Consider the following 22,294-nt stretch of genomic DNA (forward strand, 5'->3'; position numbering starts at 1 on the left):
ATTTTGTAAAATACACAAGGTAATTTGAGTATTCCATGCATACTAAAAAATAATAAGTAGTATGCTATTCTGAACATTAATTCACATCGATTTACATACTATATAATACAATACTATGAATGAACTGTATTATCATCAATCCCTGGACAGGTGACAGACGCCAATTTCAATTTTTAACTATGTACACTTCCCTACACAATCCCTACCACTTAAAACACACTGCTGTGTGTTTATGAGTTGTTCTGTGTGTATTGGTTGTGTTTGTGCAGTTTATAATCAGTAATTCAGAGCTGCAGGTGACACTAGAGATACTCCAGAGCATCATTACTGCACAGAAATATGCAACTAAGAAAACCTCTGTCTCATCTGCGTACAACACACACACCCAAATCAAGAGTGAGGAGGAAATGAAGGAGAGGGGGAAAGAGAGAGAGAGAGAGGGAGGGAAAGTCTGTGTTCTCCCCAGTGTCACTCTGATTATATAAGAGACACGTGCTAAAAATAAACCCTGCAGTAAAAAAGTGTGTGTGCATGTGTGTATGAATGTTAGTTTGTGTGACTGCATGCATGTCTGCACTGATGGGCAAATACACACACAACCAGAGATACACGTTCATAGACTAATTTGACTCAACACACACACACACACACATATGCCTGAAAGCTCTTGTTTACTGTGGTTTCCAAGGAGACACAGCTTCCTTCAGCTGAAAAGGAGCAAAACGGGACTTTAGTGTTTTTGGAGCAGGTTTCAGTCTCTGGGCTTACTGTCAACCATCTGTGTACCACATTGACAGCTGCCCATGTATATACAATATATTATATGTTGATTTTTTTCTAGAATTTTTTTTTAGGATTGCCCAGCAGCACAAATTGTAGGCTGATTTATATTCTTCCATTGTTAAACTGCCAAAAGTTACCACCTCACAGGTTAATAAGGCGTGCAAGCGATCCATTCAATAATTGTTTGTTACGAAATATTAAATGGAAATGTACGGTTGTTCATTCAAATGTTGACGTAATAATAATTGCTAAATATGCACATCTGTCATGTGAGCCTGCTTTTTTCAGCCAGTATAGATCATCTATAGATCACCAGTCTTCATCATGCCTGTTTGGCCACTTATTTGATTCATGGCTTATATTGGTTAACCGGTTAATAACCGGTTAATACTCACGGTTACTCGTTTAAAATAATTTGCCAAAATTTGCATCCCTAGTAAAAAGCGCTGTAGCCTATGTTTTGCGGTACAAATTCAAAAGAACAGACTTGTAAGAGTAATTTGTTTGGGAATCAGCCTGATTTTGGTGTTGCAGTGCCACTGACAAACAGTTGTACAGACAAAAACGCCAGAAAAATAGAGGAAAATATGTAAGCAAAATGGCTGTTTTAACAAAAGTAGGTACAGACTATATCAAAGACATAAAGTGGAATACACAGTTCTACGTGTGGATATCTAGTTTACTTGCTACTTGTGCCTCCAACAAAACTCTGAATAACTTCCAAATACTTGATGCCACTAACATGACAAACTTTGGCAAATCCAGTTATTAGTTCTTTCTCAAAAGTGTTCAGTGCATCAACCCTGTACCTTGTAAATTTGACTGTTACCAGATGGAGTGAAAAGCAAAAACACCCTGCATGTGTGCCCTTCCTCCTGGAAATTGTCTAAAGCCAGACAATCAAATTAGCACTTGTCAAATCGAGAAATTACTTTCTTGTTTTGGGAGCTATATGCATCTGATTCTCTGATGGGGCCCACTTATGTACTTAACAGTGAGGGCTGCACTATTACCCTCTGATTAACCTGCAACCTACAGACCCCATCACCATGGGAACTGCTTATGGGATGGACAGGGTGACTTGACACATGTCTAGCTATGTTAGTACAAGTGTTACAGTAGAACTGAGCCTTGTACTACTGAGATTGGATCACTGGAGCCCAGAGAATCATTCCAGTACACCACTAGTATGATCCGCGCAATGCTTCATAGCTGCAGCAAGTTGTATCATGCATGTCCTTAATCAGCAATTCCTCTGTGGAAAATGGCAGTAGAGGGACTCACGGGTGGGATTGTGTTTCACGGTCGGATGGTGCTGTAATTATTTTATTGATCGATCCATGTTTGTAATGTAACTGCTAGCGTTCAGTCGAACTGTCTTGAGAGCACAAAAGGAACTCCACAGGGCTGCATTGTCTCTTTCTCTGTATATGTTAATAATAACAGCTCAGTGGTCAGAAAGTCAATGAAACTCACTGATGAATGTGTGCCACGATCTTCTGACTGTGACCCAAGTTAAATTGAACAACAGCTGTAAACGGCATAGGAGGAGGATAACATGGCTTCTCTAAAACGCTATATGACTTATATAAATGAAATTTGAGCTCAGCAAAATCCCTAAAATGAATACTTTTACAGTCAAAAATGTCTCAAACAGAAATGAACACATAGTGCCATGGACTTAAAGGAATAGTTCAACCAAAATTGAAAATGTTGTCATCATTTACTCACCCTGAGCACAACCTACCCCTAAAATCAGATAGAATGAATGATTGATAAGAATGTCATTCAAGCTCTTAACTTCAGCCCTAATGAGGCGATCAAACAACACTTCATGCATAATTCACTTCTATTCAAATGCATTCGAATGCAAGCGACCTGAAATACAAACTCATGCGAAGAAAATTCACACTATGCTGCGAAGGAAAGTTTAAGTTTGCTGTACTCTGGACTTGTGAATCTGGATGACGAGAAGACATGTGACCAATAAAAGATTGAAATGTCACACACTGACCTCTTGGCTCAATTCAAAGGATCAATAAGGGTGTTACCAAGGATGTTACGGTTAGAAATAGGTTTTCGGATTGACTGACTGACAATATGACTCCAAGGCAAAACAACTTTCCATGGAAAACTTCTAACTTCTAATCTCTTCTAAAACCTGTAGCATCATGGAATGGAATGGAATGGAATAGAATATGCTCATGGAAGAAATCTCGTCCAAAACAAAGAGAAATAATACAGCATGTTCAAGCATTTACGCAATTCCAAACATTAGTAACCACTAAATGTTATGTGGCACAGTATGACAGAGAAAGAAGAAATGACAGTGTTTCACCAGATGCTGAACATTGTAAACTACACACTGCACTTTCACTGTCATAATAAGAAAGCTCCAGGTGAAGGTCGGGTGTCAATATAAAAGCTCCAGGTGAAGGTCGAGTGTCAAAATAAAAGCTCCAGGTGAAGGTCGAGTGTCAAAATAAAAGCTCCAGGTGAAGGTGAAGTAAATAGGACAGAAATAAAGTATATTACTTCTATATATAAATTGGTCATTCACTTGTCCACATAAAAAAGTTACTTGTCCGGAGAGAAAAAAGGACATTTAAGTTACATGCTCAAGTAACATGTCAAAGTTTATGTTGTATGTTTTTCTAAAATTATGACTGATGCCCAACCTAATAGTGTACCTATGCAATCAACTGAATTCTCTGCGACAGAAATGCAAACTGCACTGGGTAGGGGAGGAGGCTATTGTCATATGATAATTATTTTATGTAATGTATGGTAGTCAAATAAAGAAAAGCCTCCATTGCCATCAATTACAGCAGGGGTGCTCACACTTCTATGGAATGAGATCTACTTTTTCATCATGGTATTGCAGCAAGATCTACCATGTACAATTAAGTCTATACATTATCACAATACCAAAATTTCAGTAGTCGGTAGTGAAATTTGACGATTCTCAATACCAGCTTCAAAACCACAACAAATAATAGCACTAACTAATATGTTAATTATGGAAGAATGGTTTCAAGTTCTTAAGTAATTATTCAAGACTAGTAATAAATACAATTAGCAATACTCAGTAATAAAATAACAATAAAAAAACAGCAATGAATAGAAATAGATGAAAATAATAGAACAAAAAATACAAATTAAGAAAATTCAGTGCTTTTTTAAAGAGCTTTAAAAGTTTTTAACAGCAGTATCAAGTATTCAAGTAAACATTCAGAATGAAATGCAACAAAAAACTGCTACTGGACTTCACTGTATGATTATAATATATTAATACTTTTTAAAGCTACTAAAGTTACCCAGTCAAGAGCAGTGAGTGTTTTTCTCGTTTTCTTGTTATGGTTGTTTGATTTTTATAATGACACACTAGACGGCAGTAGGTCTATTAGCTTACATTTACACTTACAAGTCTGACATTTTAATACAAATCTGCTTTTTTGTCTCTGCTGTTTACGTTCACTTTAGACATCACTCTCTGTGTTTACGTGAATACCTCACCAAAACGGGCATTTTGGTGGAATTTTGAAATGTATTTTACTGTTCAGGTGCGCATTAGCGCAAGCATTTTCGGAATACGCGCATGTTCAGCATACACACATACAACGGCTATCAATCAAACAGGGTGCAGCTGTTACTAGATTGCTAGCGAATTATAAAATTATGCACTCTGGATTATTTTCAACAGCAGAATAAGAATATTAACTTTCTAATAAGTGACACAGGCCTAGGCTATCAAAATGTGGACAGTATATCCCAAATATAGTGGGTTAATTTTTTGTTATTGATGTAAAATTCTCTTTCACTTCCCCCTTTAAAAATCCACTTGTCCCGCACAAGCGGACAAGCGTTTATGTCGAGTCCTGGATATTATTGTATTATATAGTGGAGAAGTAAATAATGGGTTTTTATCAAGCTACTATGTATCATTGTATATCAAATATAAATACTGTATAAACGTTCATGCCAATGAAAATGTAATTTTCCCTTGTGTTCATTAAGCCGACTTGGCTACAATGGCTGTTTGGATAAAATGATGGTTCCTTTGATTTAAAAAAAACAAAACAAAAAAACACTTTTGAGCCATTTCAGAGCAAATACGTAATTATCGATATATATTTCAAATATCGTCAATAGACTGAAAAATATCGAGAAATAAGCCCTAGTGTGTTCTTTCTTCCATTTCTTCATAGTCAGGACTCATTAAGCAGGTCTGTTTTCCACTCATTGCTCCTTTTTCCTCCCCTTTTCATTATTCCATTTGATCTTAAATCATCCAAATTTATTTATGGTTTGGGACATGTATTCATGCTCTTTGCTGCTCAATCCATTATTTATGCGTCTCTTCTCATCTGCTCCTCCTTTCTCGCTCTCTGTTGTGACAGATTTTTCCCTTCACAGGAGTTGCTAAGATGTTTGAGCTGATGTGTGCAGTGAATGTTGTAAAACAAGAGTGAAATGAACTCAAATTCACAAAGACAGCAGTACTCTTCCTCTAATGCTGAAAAAGAGCTCAATGAATCCAACACAATGTTTTGCCTGTATTAAAGCCGAAGTGTGTAATTTCTGCACCCCTAGAATCACCAAATGGAATTGCACAAATTATCACTGTTTTCAAACAGATTCCAGAAAACTCCCCCTTTCTTCCATTGGTTGAACAAACAGATAGTCCTGCCCCAAAGTCACACTGTTAGCCAAGCCAATGTTCCTATGTTGGACTGGATGGGCCGCTCAAACAAACGATGATCGAGGTCGACTAGTTTACCTAGATTATTTTATACATTTTGTTTGTTCTTAGCTTTAATGTTTTAGTTGGTGGTATTTTAAAGGGTATGAATTTATTGACACTACCTCTCTGAGATGGGATTTAATGTGCTGTAGTGTGCTCTTAGTAGTTTTCGCAGTACAGTAGTACCCTCTTCATAAAGGTTCACCTCTAAATGAATCATTAACCACCTTTAACTACATCAGTTTCAGGTAAGGTAAGTTTACGATATTCAGTGAAAATTTGCATAACTAACCATTTAAGTAAACATGAGTTTCTCTGAACATTTTCCAAACTTTACACGATCAGCAATCAGCCACACCCCTGCAAATAACTCTCTGAAGTTCAGGAGCCCATGGAACGACTCAATGCTTATTAGATTTTATATTTACTTAATTGCTTTTGATGTGTTTAAAAATTTGTGTTCTATGCTGAAATCAAAACACATTAAAACCTATACTCTGGAAGCGACTACTAATTAATCACAATTAATTACTAATGTTTAGGTATCTAAATGATTCATTAGACTGTGGAGCTCTGCTCCAAAGGGAGGTGAGAGAAAGGAAACAGGGCAGAGAAGAACCAGAAGAGGGGGTAATTTGGAAGATTCTCTTTCTACTGTTTCTTTCCTGTCATCACTCTACTAACTGCTGACTTTAAGCTTAAGGGTGTAATTTCTACGCCACTAGCGTCAACAAAAGAAATTGCAAAAATAATCACTGTTGTCATACAAACTACAGAAAACTCCCACAATCGTCCATTACTTGTACAACATGATAGCCCCGCCCCCAGCTCTTACCATAGGTGGAGCCAATGTTGCTGTGTCAAGCTGGACAGGCCGTTCAAACAAAGTTACAATGTTACACTTTTAGGTGAAATAAACCTACAAATGGCTTATAGTTGACTCTGCATATCATGCTGGGATATGAGACCAAAAAAAATGCACACATAAACTACAGTATAATTACAATAATCACAGCTAACTCTCATTCCTGTGTGTGACTGTTAAAGCATGGCGTTAACAACAGCAAAGTCATGGGTTCAATGCAAAACACATATGCTTATAAAACGTTTACCTTCAGTTGACTTTAAGTTGATTTGGATAAAAGCATCTACCAAATGAATAAATATAAATAACCTCTATGACTGTAATTACAACCACAAACTCAGAGACTACAGTGACTAATATAACAACTATTTACTCAGTCATAAACTACAGTATCTAACATTTCAGCTACTTGTAGACTACAGTGTCTCAAATTATACATACTCACTCATAAACTACAGTACCCCTACCGAATTAATGAACTAGAATAACTCAAGCAAAGCTGTTCACTCAAAAACAGCATAATTAACAAACAACATAAGCTGTATTATAAATTAATGCCGATAGCATCTTATAAACTGGGACAGAAAGAATGTCATGAAGCTCTGAAATGAAAATACTTGGGAAAGAGAGAGTGAGAGAGTGAGAGAGAGAGAGAGAGAGAGAGAGAGAGAGAGTTAGTTCCTGGTGCATTCTGGTGCATCGTGCTGCAGCATCATGGGAATTTAACAAGCAACAGCCTTGGAAGGAGATCCCCGACCCACACATACACACACTTACTCCATATTCAAACATAAACACTATGTCAACACTCTTGCTATGCGTACATTCACACGTTTATTTTTCTATCATGGTGGGGACTTTACATTCACTTGTTTTATACTGAGATAATTATATTTTCTATCCCCTAACCCTAAAAACTAACCCTCATACAGACCTTTTCCTTTTTAGATTTTAATTACAACATTATTTGGTATGTTATGCAATTTTTTCTTGTGGAGACCAATTTGACCCTTACAGACTCTGGTCCTTATTCATGAAAGATGAGCAGAAAACAGTACTGTGTAAATTATTCATAAATCCCAATTTCATGTAAATTGTCTCACACAATTTAGGGGGAGAAAAAAAAGCAATATACGATTTACATAAAAATGTGTTCTGCTTAGGTGTAATGAAAAAGGCACACTGTGTCTAACACAGTAAGGACCTTTTCACATTACAAGCATGAGCAATGCGTAAGCAGAGCTTATTTTTTCTGGCGTCCATTATAACAGGTTACAGCATTCACATCGGAAGCTTCAGCAGTGCTTCAGAGCGTAGCTTGAGCGTTGTGTGAGCTGCTGTGCAGTGGGTGTTTAGGCACCAAGTCTATTTTTGCAGCGCTGCATACGCTCAGTTAAAGTGACAGTGCACTGTCGATGGACAAAATTAATGTAATTTGACATGAAAAAATACACATTGCACAGAATAAGCATATATTTGTAGGGGGGGGGTTATATGAATTAGAACACATAGAAAAAAGACAAAAATGAAAACACTATTGTCAGATGTCAAATTAAACAAAAAAATGAAATTCTTTTAATTATGTAGCTTAGGCAGAAATATGGTTTTATCATTTAAAATTACAGTATAATACAAGTTATGGACCTTAATAAACAAAAAAGCGTGGGATGCATTTACCTCGGCTGAAGGTGCAGATGGTGAGTTAACACTTTTTCTTTGGAAAAGCATCATTATAAGGAGAAAGTATTCAACACTTAAACGTTTTGGATATCGCTTTAGAGATATCGCTATTCAATGGTTGTATTTAATGACGTATTTCTGACAATAAAGCTGAGTGATTGATCCAAACCAAGTAATCTTGTCCAATGTTGTGCAAAACTACATTCAAAGGCTCATCGCTCTCCCCCTCCCCCTCAGGTCCAAACCGAGTTTCTCCACTGAATGATGATGTTTGTAAGGATCAGAGCTTATTTGTTGGCTGCCACTAAATGAAATTAGGTTACACCAGCTTAATGTAAATAAGATATCATGATGATCAAGTTTATAATACTTATCAATTGCCCACTCCTGATAAATATTTGATAAGAGATGATCATTAATAAAGGAAATACTCAACATAGTTACATAAAAATTGTCTGGACTGGTCGGTATTAAGAGGGGACAGGACTGGGTCAGACTGGTCGATGACCGCTGGGGACAGAACTGAGTCAGTGGAACCCACTGGGGACTGAATAGACTGAGCAACAGACTGGTAGCAGGTGTCTGATGGGTGTTGGTTACTGGGCTGAGCAACAGACTGGTGACTGGTGTCTGACAGGTGCTGGCTACTGGGCCAAGTAACAGACTGGTGGCTGATGTCTGACGGTTGCTGGTTACCGGGCTGAGCAACAGACTGGTGGCTGGTGTCTGACGGGTGCTGGTTACCAGGCTGAGCAACAGACTGGTGGCTTGTGTCTTACGGGTGCTGGTTACTGGGTTGAGCAACAGACTGTTGGCTGGTGTCTGACGGGTGCTGGTTACTGGGCTGAGTAACAAACTGGTAGCTGGTGTCTGGCAGGTGCTGATTACTGGGCTGTGCAACAGACTGGTACCTGGTGTCTAATGGGCACTGGCCACTGGACTGAGCAGGATAGTCAATGCTCATAGGGGACTGAACAGGCTCGTCGAAGGTCACCGGGGGCTGGACATGATCATTGACGGTCACAGGGGACTGGACAGACTTGTTGACAGTTATGGGGAACTGGACAGGCTCTTCGACAGCCTCAGGGAACTGGACAGACTTGTCGACAGCCACGGTGTACTGGGCAGGCTCGTCAACAGCCTCAGGGAACTAGACGGACTTGTCGATGACCACGGGGAACTGGACAGGCTCATAGACAGCCTTAGGGAACTGGACAGGCTCAATGACTACAGGGAGCTGGACAGGTTCGTCGGTGGCCACAGGGAACAGGACATGCTTGTCAACAGCCTCAGGGAACTGGACAGACTCAATGACCACAAGGAACTGGACAGGCTCGACGACGGGCACAGGGAACATGACAGGCTCGTCGACAACCACAGAGAACACGACAGGCTTGTCAAAGGCCACAGAAAACACGACAGGCTTGTCGACGGCCACAGAGAACACGACAGGCTTGTCGATGGCCACAGAGAACACGACAGGCTTGTCGATGGCCACAGAGAACACGACAGGTTTGTCGATAGCCTTAGGAAACTGGACAGACTCATTGACCATGGGGAACTGGACAGGCTGTGTGGCGACTGCCATGGTCAGGAGCGCTGGCAGTGACTGGGAAATGGCCTCCCTGGCCGGGAGCGCTGGCAGCACCTGGGAAACGGCCCTCATGCCTATGAGCACTGACAGCAACTGAGGAATGGCCTCTGTGGCCGGGAGTACTAGCAGTGACTGGGAAATAGCCTCCGTGGCCGGGAGCGCTGGCAGTGAATGGGGAACGGGCACCTTACTCGGCTTCCTTCTCTTCCTCTTGGTCAGCAGCGGACTTAGGGGTGGAGCTCTGTCTCTTCCTCCTCCTCCTATGAGAGATGGGAAGAGGGGCTGGAGCATCCATTGTCGGTGAGGGGGCATCACTGTCCTCAGGCTGGGATGAAGAGAGAGAGCCCTCTGAGACACAGGCTGATATGAAATAATCCCACTTTAAAGCCAGTTTTATGGTCTCGTTAAGACTCCCCTCTTCAACCCCAACAGGAATACAGGACTTGATGGGCTCAACCAGGCCTGCCACAAAGAGGTTGATGAGGCATTCCTGGTTGAAGCCCAAACCCGAGGCCAACGCTAGAAAATCCAGTCAATACTCCCTTACCGGCTGGTTCCCCTGACAGAGACCATAGAGCTTTTCGGTTATGGCAGCTCTTTGGTGAACCGGAGAATCAGAAAAAAAACTAATTCCTGTTGGGTCCATTCATGGGGAAAAGACAATGACTAGGACCGACCGGGAACAGAAACAAAACAGAAACAAACTAACAAATATAACAAAACGATTCAACAAACACAAGAGGAAAGAGGGCACAATATATAGAGAAAGACACATCAGGGACAGGTGCAGACAATCATCATGACAAGGACTAAACAAGAAGGTGCGGCAAGAGGAAACAAGAGGGTAGGGGTCAGAAGAGCGCATGGCAGACAAGAAACACAACAAAGCCATGCGCTCCAACACAAAACAGAGACCAACACATTAACAGATATTAGTAAGGACAGAACTGTCAGACTGAGGTTGTGAAAGCGATGTGAAACAGGCATAACAGTGTACACAGGAAAGAACAAAGAGAGGAAAAAATGGATGGAAAAACAGATATAAGGACAGCGAGAGGTATACAACTCATTCTTTCACTTCAGTCAGGTTGTAAGTGTCCCCTAATAACTAGCCTAGATTTCACTTTCTAGGACCCCATTTACACCTGGTATTAAGATGCGTTTTTGCTGATGCGATCACATGGTCAGCACTAAATACAGGTCTAAAACTTTTGTGATCTGATCACAAAAAACACATACGATGGTAGTCAAAAATGCATGTGACCATATCGCATTTGAGGTGTAAACACCAATTCGTCCTGTATGCATCCCAAACAGAAGCAAAGCACCACCCCTCACCTGTTAATCAACCATTGTGCTAAAACAAGAGTGTAAACTTTGCCAGTTACGAGCTGCTTTAAAGGGAAATAACAGTCCGATCAGTACATTTTAAAAAGTAGATACATCCACAAGGACGAGAACTTCACGGACCTTCTTCAGTGTGTCTGATATCAAAACAGATTTTAAGCACAAACATCTGTAGCTGTTATAAAATAACTAAAATAATGGTTACTCCTACTCAAAATGTTGAGTTTTTGCTTAGATTTAAAAAAAAATAAAATGTATTAACATTTTTATTTAAACACAGAAATACAAAACATAACCCCACCCCTCCTCCTCCCCATCCCCAACCCCAACCCCACCCCAAACCTCAACAAACACCCCTGTGGTCATACATGAACACATACAAATGAAAACAAAAACAAAAACCAAACAACTAATAAAGAATAAAAAATAAAAAATACATATATATATATATATATATATATATATATATATATATATATATATATATATATAAATCACACACATTGACAATTACTCCTCTCTCTCCACTATTCCACCCGAGAACCCTCCAAGAACGCTAAGTATCCACCCCATTTCCCATCAAACAAATCCAAATTCCCTAATCTTCTATAAGACCCTTCTTCTAAGGCCGCCACTCTCCCCATATCCAAGCATCACTCCTGAAATGGGGGTGCTCCAACCGACTTCCAACCCCCCAAATCACCTGTCTGGCGACCATAACCCTGGTTAGGAGCCAATCTTCCACATGTTTATTCCCCACACTGATGACCACCCCATCTCCCAGAACACAGAGTCTGGGGCAAAACAAAACCCGAGTGCACAAGACATCACATACAAAATTCTGAACCCTCAACCAAAACCCTTGGATCTTAACGCACCCCCAAAAAACACGGGTTGTGTCTCCATCCTCCGACTAGCATCGTCAGCAGGTGGGTGTGTCTTTAAGACCAAACCTATACAATCTAGAGGGGGTCCAAAAGAATCTATGTAAAATCTTGAATTGCATAAGGTGAACCCTTGCATTTCTAGATACAGACTTGACATTTTTTAGGATCCTAGCCCACACTCCCTTCTCCAATACCAAGTTTAAATCTTTCTCCCATAATCTCTTGATAGAAGTTAGAGCTCCATCCCCCAGACACTGAATTAACAGGGAGTAATACACTGATAACACACTCATGACCTTTTCCAAAAGCAGTAATCACCTCTCCCACAGTATCTGCCGCTTTAGGGTGGTGTATGCTACTCCCAAAAACAATACAGAGCAGGTGGTGCAGCTGTAAATACCTATAGATCTGGGAATCCCAAAATGTTGAACCAAATTTTCAAATGATCTCAACACTCCACTCTCATATAAGTCACCGAGTGTAGTAACCCCACCTCACAATCCACTCTGACCAGCAGAAAGGGGACTTATCAATACATAATTTTGGGTTCAGCCATATGCTTGAGGCAACATTAAAATAAATGTCTGAATGAAACACTCTGAACACTTTTGTCCATACTGAGTGCAAATGTGAGATAACGGGGTGTAACTTAACTTCTCTGGTTAGTTTTATAGAAAGGCTTTGCAATGGCGAAATAGGGGCAAAAACTTCATGTTCAATACAAAACCAGGGAGGGGCTCTCTCAGGTGGATGCAACCAATAAGCCAAATGTCTAAGACCGAATGCATAATAATAAAACAAAATCTTGTGTAGGCCTAGGCCACCTATGTCAATAGGTCTGTGTAACTTATTAAAATGTAATCTAGGATGCTTACCATTCCAAATGAAGGACTTCACTATGCTATCAAATTGCTTAAAGTAAGAGAGGGGAACATCTATAGGGAGAGATTGTAACAGGTAGTTAAATTTTGGAATACAATTAATTTAATTACATTAACCTTCCCAATCATAGATAAATGTAATGAAGCCCACCTGCCCACATCGCTCGAAAGCCTTTTTATTAAGGGATCAAAATTAACTCTAACTAAATCAGACAAATTTGCTGGGAATAAAATGCCTAAATACTTAATGCCCTGTTTTGGCCACTGGAAGGCACCTGGCTGGAAAGCCATTACTGGGCAGTACGCTGTCAGAGCCAGAGCTTCGGATTTAGACCAATTAACTCTATATCCTTATTACTTAGAGTTTTTGCTTAGATTACATTTCAGATGCATCTGGGAGAAACAGCCTGCAATATTTTTCATGCTTTCTTTGTCTTTTATGTCATTGTTGCACTTTAATGTCATGCAGTAACACACTGAAATTGTGACTGATGTATGTCAACATGAAACGGAGACCCTCCCCTCAAAATCTGAATACAAGTGGTTACAGGAGATGTATTTAAGCAACCAGGTGTAAACAGCGATGTGTCTCACCTGACCATGTGATCGGATCCCCCGAGATGCATCTTAATACCAACTGCTGTAAATTAGAATTATGGTACCATATTTACCATTTTTTTACGGTAGTGTCCTGGTGACATTACCATTTTTTTACAGTAATGTCCTGGCGTCTGTGCTGCCAGTAATTTACTGTAAATTAACAGTACATTTTGTACAGTGTAGATGTCTTCTATCTTTCATTTTGCATCTCTTTCTCCAGAGGGTCAAAGGTCAGTGAAGAGGGGTCACAGTGACACTGCTGAATCTGCCTCTGACCAAGAGAAGGAAGTGAGAAGGAAACTCCTTTGACCATGTTTGTGTGTGTGTATATGTGTGTGTGTGAGAGAGAGAGAGAAAGAGAGAGAGAGAGATTCTGTTTATCTGCAGACTGCCAACCTTTATTAAAGCAAAACAGAAGGCAAGAGAGATCCATATAATCTAGTTAGTGCATTGGTCAGGATGGCTGTGATCTAAACCCAGCTGGTGGTGATGGCAGCTGTTTGGTTATTATGAGAGATACAGATGTCTTGACTCAACTTTCTCTCTGTGAGCCAGCCATTGGCTCAGCCATAAATGAGGAATGATGTTGGCTATTCGTGTACTACGGCTGTCACGATAGCTTAATCACATTTTACGGTACGATACCAGCTACATTTTTATGATCCCAAGCTGTATCACGATACCACTCATGTTGTTTTTGGATGTGTTGTTCCTTAAAGCAACGCTAAAATATGCTGTGCATTAGTATTAAATCTTTACAAGTTACACAAAGATATTATTTGATTTTACATAGATTTTTAGAAAAATAATCTATTAATAATAATAATAATAATAATAATAGTAATAGTAATTATTATTATTACTATTATAACAATCTAATAAAAGAGAAAGTGAAGAAAAATATAGGCCTATTTTTATATAATAAAAGATAATATACAGTATATGACTTCATTGGGTTAATCGAATCAAATTGTGTATGGAATCAATTTGAATCGCTCTTAATTCGAAAACCAGTGAAACGTATCAATTTGCAGTCAACTCAAAGATTCACACCTACTAGTGTTGCAAGGTATACCGGTGCTACGGTTTACTAAAACTACTGCCGGTGCCACAGTATTTTTTTTAAACGGTAGTATTGTAAGTTATGTTGTACGTGCGGCAGTAAATATTATTTTCACTAAACATTCATTTGAAATAGACCTATGTCTGCATAACATTCACGAAGTGGCCTTTAAGAGTGTAAAATGCTGTTTAAATTTGCCCCTTATTTGGTATTGTTTTTTTTTTTCACCCAATTTGGAATGCCCAATTCCCAGTGCACAAGTCCTCGTGGTTGTGTAGTGATTCACCTCAATCCGGGTGGCGGAGGATGAATCCCAGTTGCCTCTGCGTCTGAGACCATCAACCCGCGCATCTTATCACGTGGCTTGTTGAGCGTGTTGCCACGGAGACATAGCGTGTGCGGAGGCTTCATGCCATCCACCATGGCATCCACACTCAACTCACCACGTGCCCCACTGAGAACGAACCACATTATAGCGACCACGAGGAGGTTACCCCATGTGATTCTATTTGGTTGCTTAGGAGACCTGGCTGGAGTCACTCAGCATGCCCTGGGATTCCAAACTAGCAAACTCCAGGGGTGGTAGCCAGTGTATTTTACCACTGAGCTACCCAGGCCCCCTCCTTATTTGGTATTGTTTATTTTTTAATGTGTGGTTTTCCCGTGCTTTACACACACACGTCTGAATCCCAGCGTGTTAATTTGGCGATCGTGTCATGAATTTAAAGAAGAGTAAGTGTAAGAAGCTTTTTAAAAAACACAATTCATGTAGCGAGATTTGGAATAATTTTTGGGTTTTGCCTGATGAGACCGGGAAAACCCATCTGCCATGAATGTCTAAAAAAATTTCAAGCCAAAATGGGAAACACCAGCAACCTTATAAACACCTTTGGACACATCCCACTGATTTTGCAGAATACACATGGGTTAGATGCCACCTCATTTAACCTAAATGCTTTATCTTAACCTTTACAGATATATAATTTCTCTGAAAAGTGGAACGTTGCACTTGTTTAATGTTTTCCCAATTACAAATGCGTGCCATTATGGCGGTAACTACGCACTTATGATCAGATAATTTTGATCACATCCCTGAGGCTTTCGATCAAACCGGTGTGTGTGTGTAATCTGCATTTGCGCTGCTGTTTACCAGGAGAGAGGGGCTGAAGCGTTTGTAATAATAATAAAAGCTGATCAAAACAGTCTTTTCAATGTCACAATGTCTTATTTTTATTTTACCAACATTCAAATAATCACAGAAATAATGGAATAAAAGTTAAAAGCCGTTTGTTGTTTGAACTGGCTGTTTTGATGTGGCATGTTTTTATAATTTACATCAAACTAAGAATGTATTAGGTAAAAAGCTAATAAATTTGACCCTTCTCCCAGTTTATCCATCAGTTATTTTCACTAATTCTGGAGCAACAAGAGGAATGGCTAGTTTCTAAAACCACCTTTGCTACGACAAACTCAGAATCCCATTCAGCATTGCAACTAGATTTGCATACAGCTTTTTGTAGATTTGGTTGATTTGAAAAGTATTACATTGAATTTGTATAAATTGTTAACCATTAACACACTCGGGCCTGGGTAGCTCAGCGAGTACTGACGCTGACTACCACCCCTAAAGTCGCGAGTTCTAATCCAGGGTGTGCTGAGTGACTCCAGCCAGGTCTCCTAAGCAACCAAATTGGCCCGGTTGCTAGGGAGGGTAGAGTCACATGGGGTAAACTCCTCGTGGTCACTATAATATGTGATTATAGCTCTCAGTGGGGCGCGTGGTGAGTTGTGCGTGGATGCCGCGGAGAATAGCTTAAAGCCTCTGCAAGCGCTACGTCTCCGCGGTAACACGCTCAACAAGCCACGTGATAAGATGTGTGGATTGATGGTCTCAGACACAGAGGCAATTGAGATTCGTCCTCCGCCACCCAGATTGAGGCGAGTCACTACGCCACCATGAGGACTTAGAGCGCATTGGGAATTGGGCATTCCAAATTGTGAAAAAAAAAAAAAAAGAATTAACACACTCGGTAACACTTTAAAATAAGGATCCATTTGTTAACATTAGTTAACAACATTAGTTAATATGAACTAACAATGAACAATACTTTTACCGCATTTATTAATCTTAGTTAATGCTAATTAAAACATAAACTAATAAAAAATAATTAATCAAAAGTTGCATTAGTTAACATTAGTTAATGCACTATGAACTAACATTGAACAATTGTAATTTAATTAACTAACATTTAATAAGATTAATAAATGCTGTAAAAATGTGTTGTTAATTGTTTGTTCATGATACCTAATGCATTAACTAATGTTCACAAATGGAAACTCATTGTAAAGTTTTATCAACACACTGTAGTCTTTTATCGTGATACTACTTGGTATTGTGATACTTCAGCTGGTATAGTATCATAAGATATGATTATGGTATCGTGACAACCCTAACACCTACTTTTTTAATTCCCTCTGTATCAAGAGTTGAAGACAAAAACAGGTGCTATATGAATGAAGAAGAATACGTTTTTTTAGTGAAACTAAATTACAAAAAATTTGCAATGCTTTTAAAACAACTGTTTAATACAGTTAAATGCGGGTCTGACTTTAAAATCCTCGTACACCACATACTCTTCCATATGGACTCCATGGTGTCATGTGGAATATGCTGTGTGAATATTCTTCCTGCACTATTAATATCCAGCAGCATGTCTGGACCTATGCACCACATATCTCTCTCTTTCTCTCTTTGGTCTGTGTTACTGTATTACTGGATCTCTTCCCAAATCTCACATGAATGCACTGGATTAATTAAACTCCAACATTCCGGAGAGAAATCTCAGACTCGTCCCCTCCCCAAACCTCAGTGGAGAGACTTTGCATGTAAGAGTGATTAAATTGCATGTTATATAGAGTCTTTCATTGCAAGTACATTTGACTCTTCACTAACAACAACAGAACAGGGTGAAATACCACTTAGGTTGAACTAGTACTACCCATTTAATTGAAACTCACCATCCACACACCACAACACAAGGATTGTGCTTATGCAGCCCTGGATCCTCTTACTCTGCGTTTATGAGTATTTTCTTTGTCACAATGAAATCTTATTGCTCTATATCTAAACAAGCACTGATAAGTCACCCTGACTGCTGTCTGTCACCTCAGAAAAACAAAGCAGACAGCAAACAACAAGAAAAAACCCTTCACATATTTAAGTTATTCCCTGTGCATGCGCCCTACACTACAGTCACTGCATCACATGACCAGTTTCAACTTAACATTCATGAATCTAAAACCTCATCTCAAGGGACTAAGAATATAAAGTACATACATCGTTATGAGTGCATCTCACAAAACCTGTCAAGAACATGTCTGACTCTTATTTCACCCCAAAATCAAAAAGAAAAAATTTGAAATCTAGTTTGCTTAAAGAAAATTAAAACTACTTTAGGAACAATTAGATTTCCCCCAAAATATCTGTAAAATGTCATTACTTAAATGCAAAAACATTATGATATATTATTTCAATCATAAAGTATTTAAACATCATGGTAGTATTTGTTGTACTGCCTTTAATTTATTACAAATCAGTGCAGAGTGTAAAAAACCCCCATAACTTTCATAAACTTCCATACTATAAATACCACCCACTCTGCCCCCTACCCCAATGGCCCAGAAAAAAAGGAAGAACATGAATTAAAGCAAATCAACTTTACCAGGTCTCGTCGTTTTTGAACTCCAGTTCTCCATACGCATCCTCAAAGTCCTCTCCTCCCCCCTTAGCGAGTCCCTCCACTGTGCGGAATGGAATAATGACGGTCCCTCGTGCTCCTGATGTCCGCAGCACTTTCACTTCCATGATGCCCACACTCTCACTCATGTGCATCGACGCGCTTTCAAAAGTGAAGATGCCTGCATGGTCATCATCGAGGATGGTAACCGTGGCAACAGCAGGGAATCCTATCAAAGCTTTTGGGTATGGCAAGCTACTGGGCGACAACACCTCATCCTCCGTCTCGAGAACGCGCACGTTACTGAGACGCACAAAGAAATGCTCGTCCTCTTCAAAGATGTCATCGTCAATGATGCCAACGGTGATCTCCTTGACAACCTCACTAGGCTTGAACACCACAGTGCCCTCTGTAAACTCATAATCCGCACCGGCGTTCGCTGATCCGTCCTCCGTTTTATAATCCACATAAATTGTCTTGCTGATGTCGCCACCCTTACGCTCTATCGTCAACAATACGGCCCCGCAGTTTTCCAGACACTGATAAATGGCAGGTTCAAACACAATCCGGGACACAAATTCCTCTGGTTCTTCTACATGCACTTCTTGAACGCTAGCGCTACGTTTGGTCTGTTCCGCCACATGCTTCTTGAGAATGTTCCCAGCTCCGGTCATCATCCTCGTAGCCTGGATACGGTAAAACGCTCTGCTTTTCTGTTGGTGTGACAGTGCATAGTAGTTGGCCATCTCCACCAGGTGGTCCAGCTCCTTCTCCGGGTGTTTCTGCTTCAGGTCCTTCAGGATCCGGATCATATCTCTGCGAGACTCGTCCACCTCCTTGCCTTCAATCAGGCCCATTAAGTTTCTTGCAGCTCCACCATCTACAAAATGAGAATTCATCATCTTTCCGTCCATTTCGATGCCTTTAGAGCGGTCACCCTCAGTCTCAATGATGACGCCCCGGTGCTTGTCCGTGCGATATTTCTTATGCATGAACTTGTAGAAGAGCAGCCGACGGTCAGCCACCCAGGCCAGAAGAACGCAGATGGGGAAGAACGCCAGCGTGAGAAGCCCTTCCCACACTTGCACAACATTGGGTGAGAACACTGCCAGGATCATGTAGAGCCAGATGTAGGCAAACACGCTCCATGCCGCCGTCACAAAAAACACACGTAGGTGCTTCACCTTTCGTACCTCCCCTTCAGGGATCACAGACACGCACAGGCCGATGATCACAAACATGTTGAAGGCAGCGCTGCCAACAATGGTGGATGGGCCGAGTTCACCTGCATGGAACTCGTGTCCACATACCTCGATGACGGAGAGGAGAATTTCAGGCGCAGAGGAGCCCAACGCCATGAGCGTGAGGTTAGACACAGTCTCGTTCCACACGCGGATCGTTGTGGTTGTTGTCTCGCCATTTGGCCGTTTAATAATGATTTCCTTTTCCTGGGACGTGATGACCTCGATGGCGGCCATGAAGCGGTCCGCAATAATTGACACCCCCAGGAACATATAAATCATTGCCACAAAGTACACGATGACCCTGGCGATCTTGTCGCCCATCGAGGGGTCCTCAGGGTACCAAATGGGTAAGATGATGCCAGGTTGGCATCGACCCGTCTCCTCAACACATGTGTTGTTGTCAGGGAGGGGTGGGCTTGGTGTAACTCGCGCCTCTGCACAGAGGAAGGTTGTTGCCACGGAGACCACGCCCAACCAGAGGTAGGCAGAAGTTTTTGTCCTTGAGTGATCCATGCACCCTCCTTCACCTCAAGGGTCTGCGCACTCTAGCTGTCCCTCTGGAATCCAGCACTGGGCTGTTTTTGGTTCTACTTGCCACCTGTGAAAAAAGAAAAACGGAATGAATTGGAGAAGAGGAAATTACTGCCTTACCCAGAGGAAATTTTTTGCTCATTTGTTGCTCTTTCATACCTCATGAGACTTCATGGAGTTCTCAGTTATGTCTCATTTAAAGGGATAGTTCATCCAAAAATGACAAATCTGTCATCATTTGCTTTCATTTTGTGCTCCACAAAGAAAGTCATACAGATTGGGAATACAGGTAATGATGACAGAATTGTAATTTGTTGATGCAACGCGATGTGCCGAAATGGCTTGAGGCTATCTATACTGGAAGCGTCGACCCAAACGTTCTAAACAGTTTAATTTGTGTAGTAGCGGCAGCACGTGCAGCGCAAAATGGAATGTGACACCCGTTTATTGTCTGCGCAACGGACACTTCCGGTGTAGACAGCATCACTGATTATAATGGGGTTATTGTTTTTGACGCAATGCACTGCTCGCGTCCGGTGTAGACAGGGTGTAAGTGTCAACTTTCTATAAGATGTTTCTCCAATGATACTTCAGGAGAATTAAAAAAGACATTGACAAATGGACAAAAAAAGACAAATAAGAGTATTGTTGACATACAGTAAGAGTAAAGATTTATAAAATAATGTGGATAGATAATTTGGTCCAGATAGGGAAAATTTGAAGAGTTCTTATTAAAATCTCTGGCTTTTGAATAAACTTTGGTATCTCAGCAGGGCTCGATGCTAACATTTTGTTCGGGGCTGGACATAATGTTTTCACCTTATGAAGCACACATAAAATACCTCACACTCTTAATTCAAAATGCCTGTTTTTGCATTCGTACATGCTGTTGTGTACTTATTTTTCTATGTAAAACATGCGGTTGTTGGCCGTCTTTGATCATTGCACCGGGTATTGATATGTTTTCAGAATCTCATGCACAAGCGCCATGTTTTAAGTAACCATCATTTACCGAATTTAAAAACATCGACGGATAATTCATATGCTGGCTGTCCATCATTTTGACAGATAAAACAAGCGAGAAACTCAGCTTAAACCATCTTTATGTGGTATATCTGCCTATGTGCCTTTCTCTCAGGGTACGTTTACACGACAACGTTGTACTAAAAATGGAAAAGTTTTTCCTTTGCGTTTTTGAAAAGTTTCGTGTACAGACGACAATGTTGTCAAAACGATCCCCATGCACACTGATCTGCGAAAACGACTAAAAATGCTGTATTATGCATGCCAGGCCAGTAGTTGGCGATGTCACTTTGTAAAGAAACACTACGCGCCTGCGCACATAAGCATTCTTCCACAGAACGGTGAATACAAACAATGAAGATGGCGAAAGCATAGAGCAATTTTGTCTGGACGGACGATAAGGTTGCTTTTTTACTACAATTATTTTGCTGGAGAAGCGTCAATAAACTCAAAATCTTGAACAGCACAAACACAGTCCTGTAGTCCACCATTGTAGTTTTGAATGTCTCGCGCGTTGTTTTGAAGTACTCGCGAGTACGCCTATAGACTGAACACGTAATACGCGTGCGCATGACGTCATCGTTTTCATAAATTCGCGTTTTTGTATGTTTACACGGAGACTATAACGGCATCGTTTTCAAAAACTTGCACTTTGAAACCCATTTTCAAAAGTTTGCATTTTCAGGCCCTAAAACGCTGTTGTCGTGTAAATGAACAGCCAAAACGCATAAACAGTTTTCCATTTTTTGTTGAAAACGTTGTCATGTAAACGACCCCTTAGTCCATGCGTGCGTGGTGAGGGAGAAGAGAGGGAGAAATAGACGGAGGAATAGAGAGCGCGCCAGGAGCTGGCAAATAAGGAACTGGATTCAGCCTCATCTCTCTCAGCTAAATTAAGAGAAAACAGCACTTTTGTTGCAAAATAACTAGTATAAAAAAACACTTTTTAAAAGTATTTTGTATATAATGGTATATGCATACATGAGTATTTATTCTGATGGTACTATACAGGTTCATAAATTAAGGTGTCAAATGTCAGTCGCACCGGTGCACCCAAATAATTTTCCACGGTCGCACGCAGTAAATTTCACACGCATATGTGACTGAATCGGTCGCACTGTCGAGACCTGCTCAGAAAATCTGAGCACAAAGTTTGAGACAATACTGTGATCTCTTATGAGAGACATGAGGACTTTTTTTTCTCAATAATTTTTTTTTTTAGAGAAGCAGAAAACTTAATCTAATCCATTTGCTCTTCATTTTATCTCATTGCTGTCTAGGAGAAACATTTGAGACATGGGCATGGGAAACTGAG

The 22,294-nt window shown here is 40.3% G+C and overlaps 1 protein-coding gene across 9 annotated transcripts in view; it reads right to left on the reverse strand.

Moving 5' to 3' along the window:
• The window catches only part of LOC127413886 (sodium/calcium exchanger 3-like), a 70,503-nt gene that overhangs the window by 27,821 nt on the left and 20,388 nt on the right, over nt 1-22,294 (reverse strand). For 8 of the 9 annotated variants that reach the window (XM_051651443.1, XM_051651440.1, XM_051651444.1 and 5 more), the window contains exon 1: nt 18,167-19,761. In XM_051651443.1, the coding sequence (XP_051507403.1) occupies nt 18,167-19,746 (1,580 nt within the window). In that variant the 5' untranslated portion in view covers nt 19,747-19,761. Of the gene's footprint in view, nt 1-18,166; nt 20,024-22,294 lie in introns of those variants that run through there. The other variant, XM_051651435.1, reaches the window with a different exon arrangement.

The sequence above is a fragment of the Myxocyprinus asiaticus genome, chromosome 23 (genome assembly GCF_019703515.2).
Source record: "Myxocyprinus asiaticus isolate MX2 ecotype Aquarium Trade chromosome 23, UBuf_Myxa_2, whole genome shotgun sequence".
Lineage (NCBI taxonomy): Eukaryota > Metazoa > Chordata > Actinopteri > Cypriniformes > Catostomidae > Myxocyprinus > Myxocyprinus asiaticus.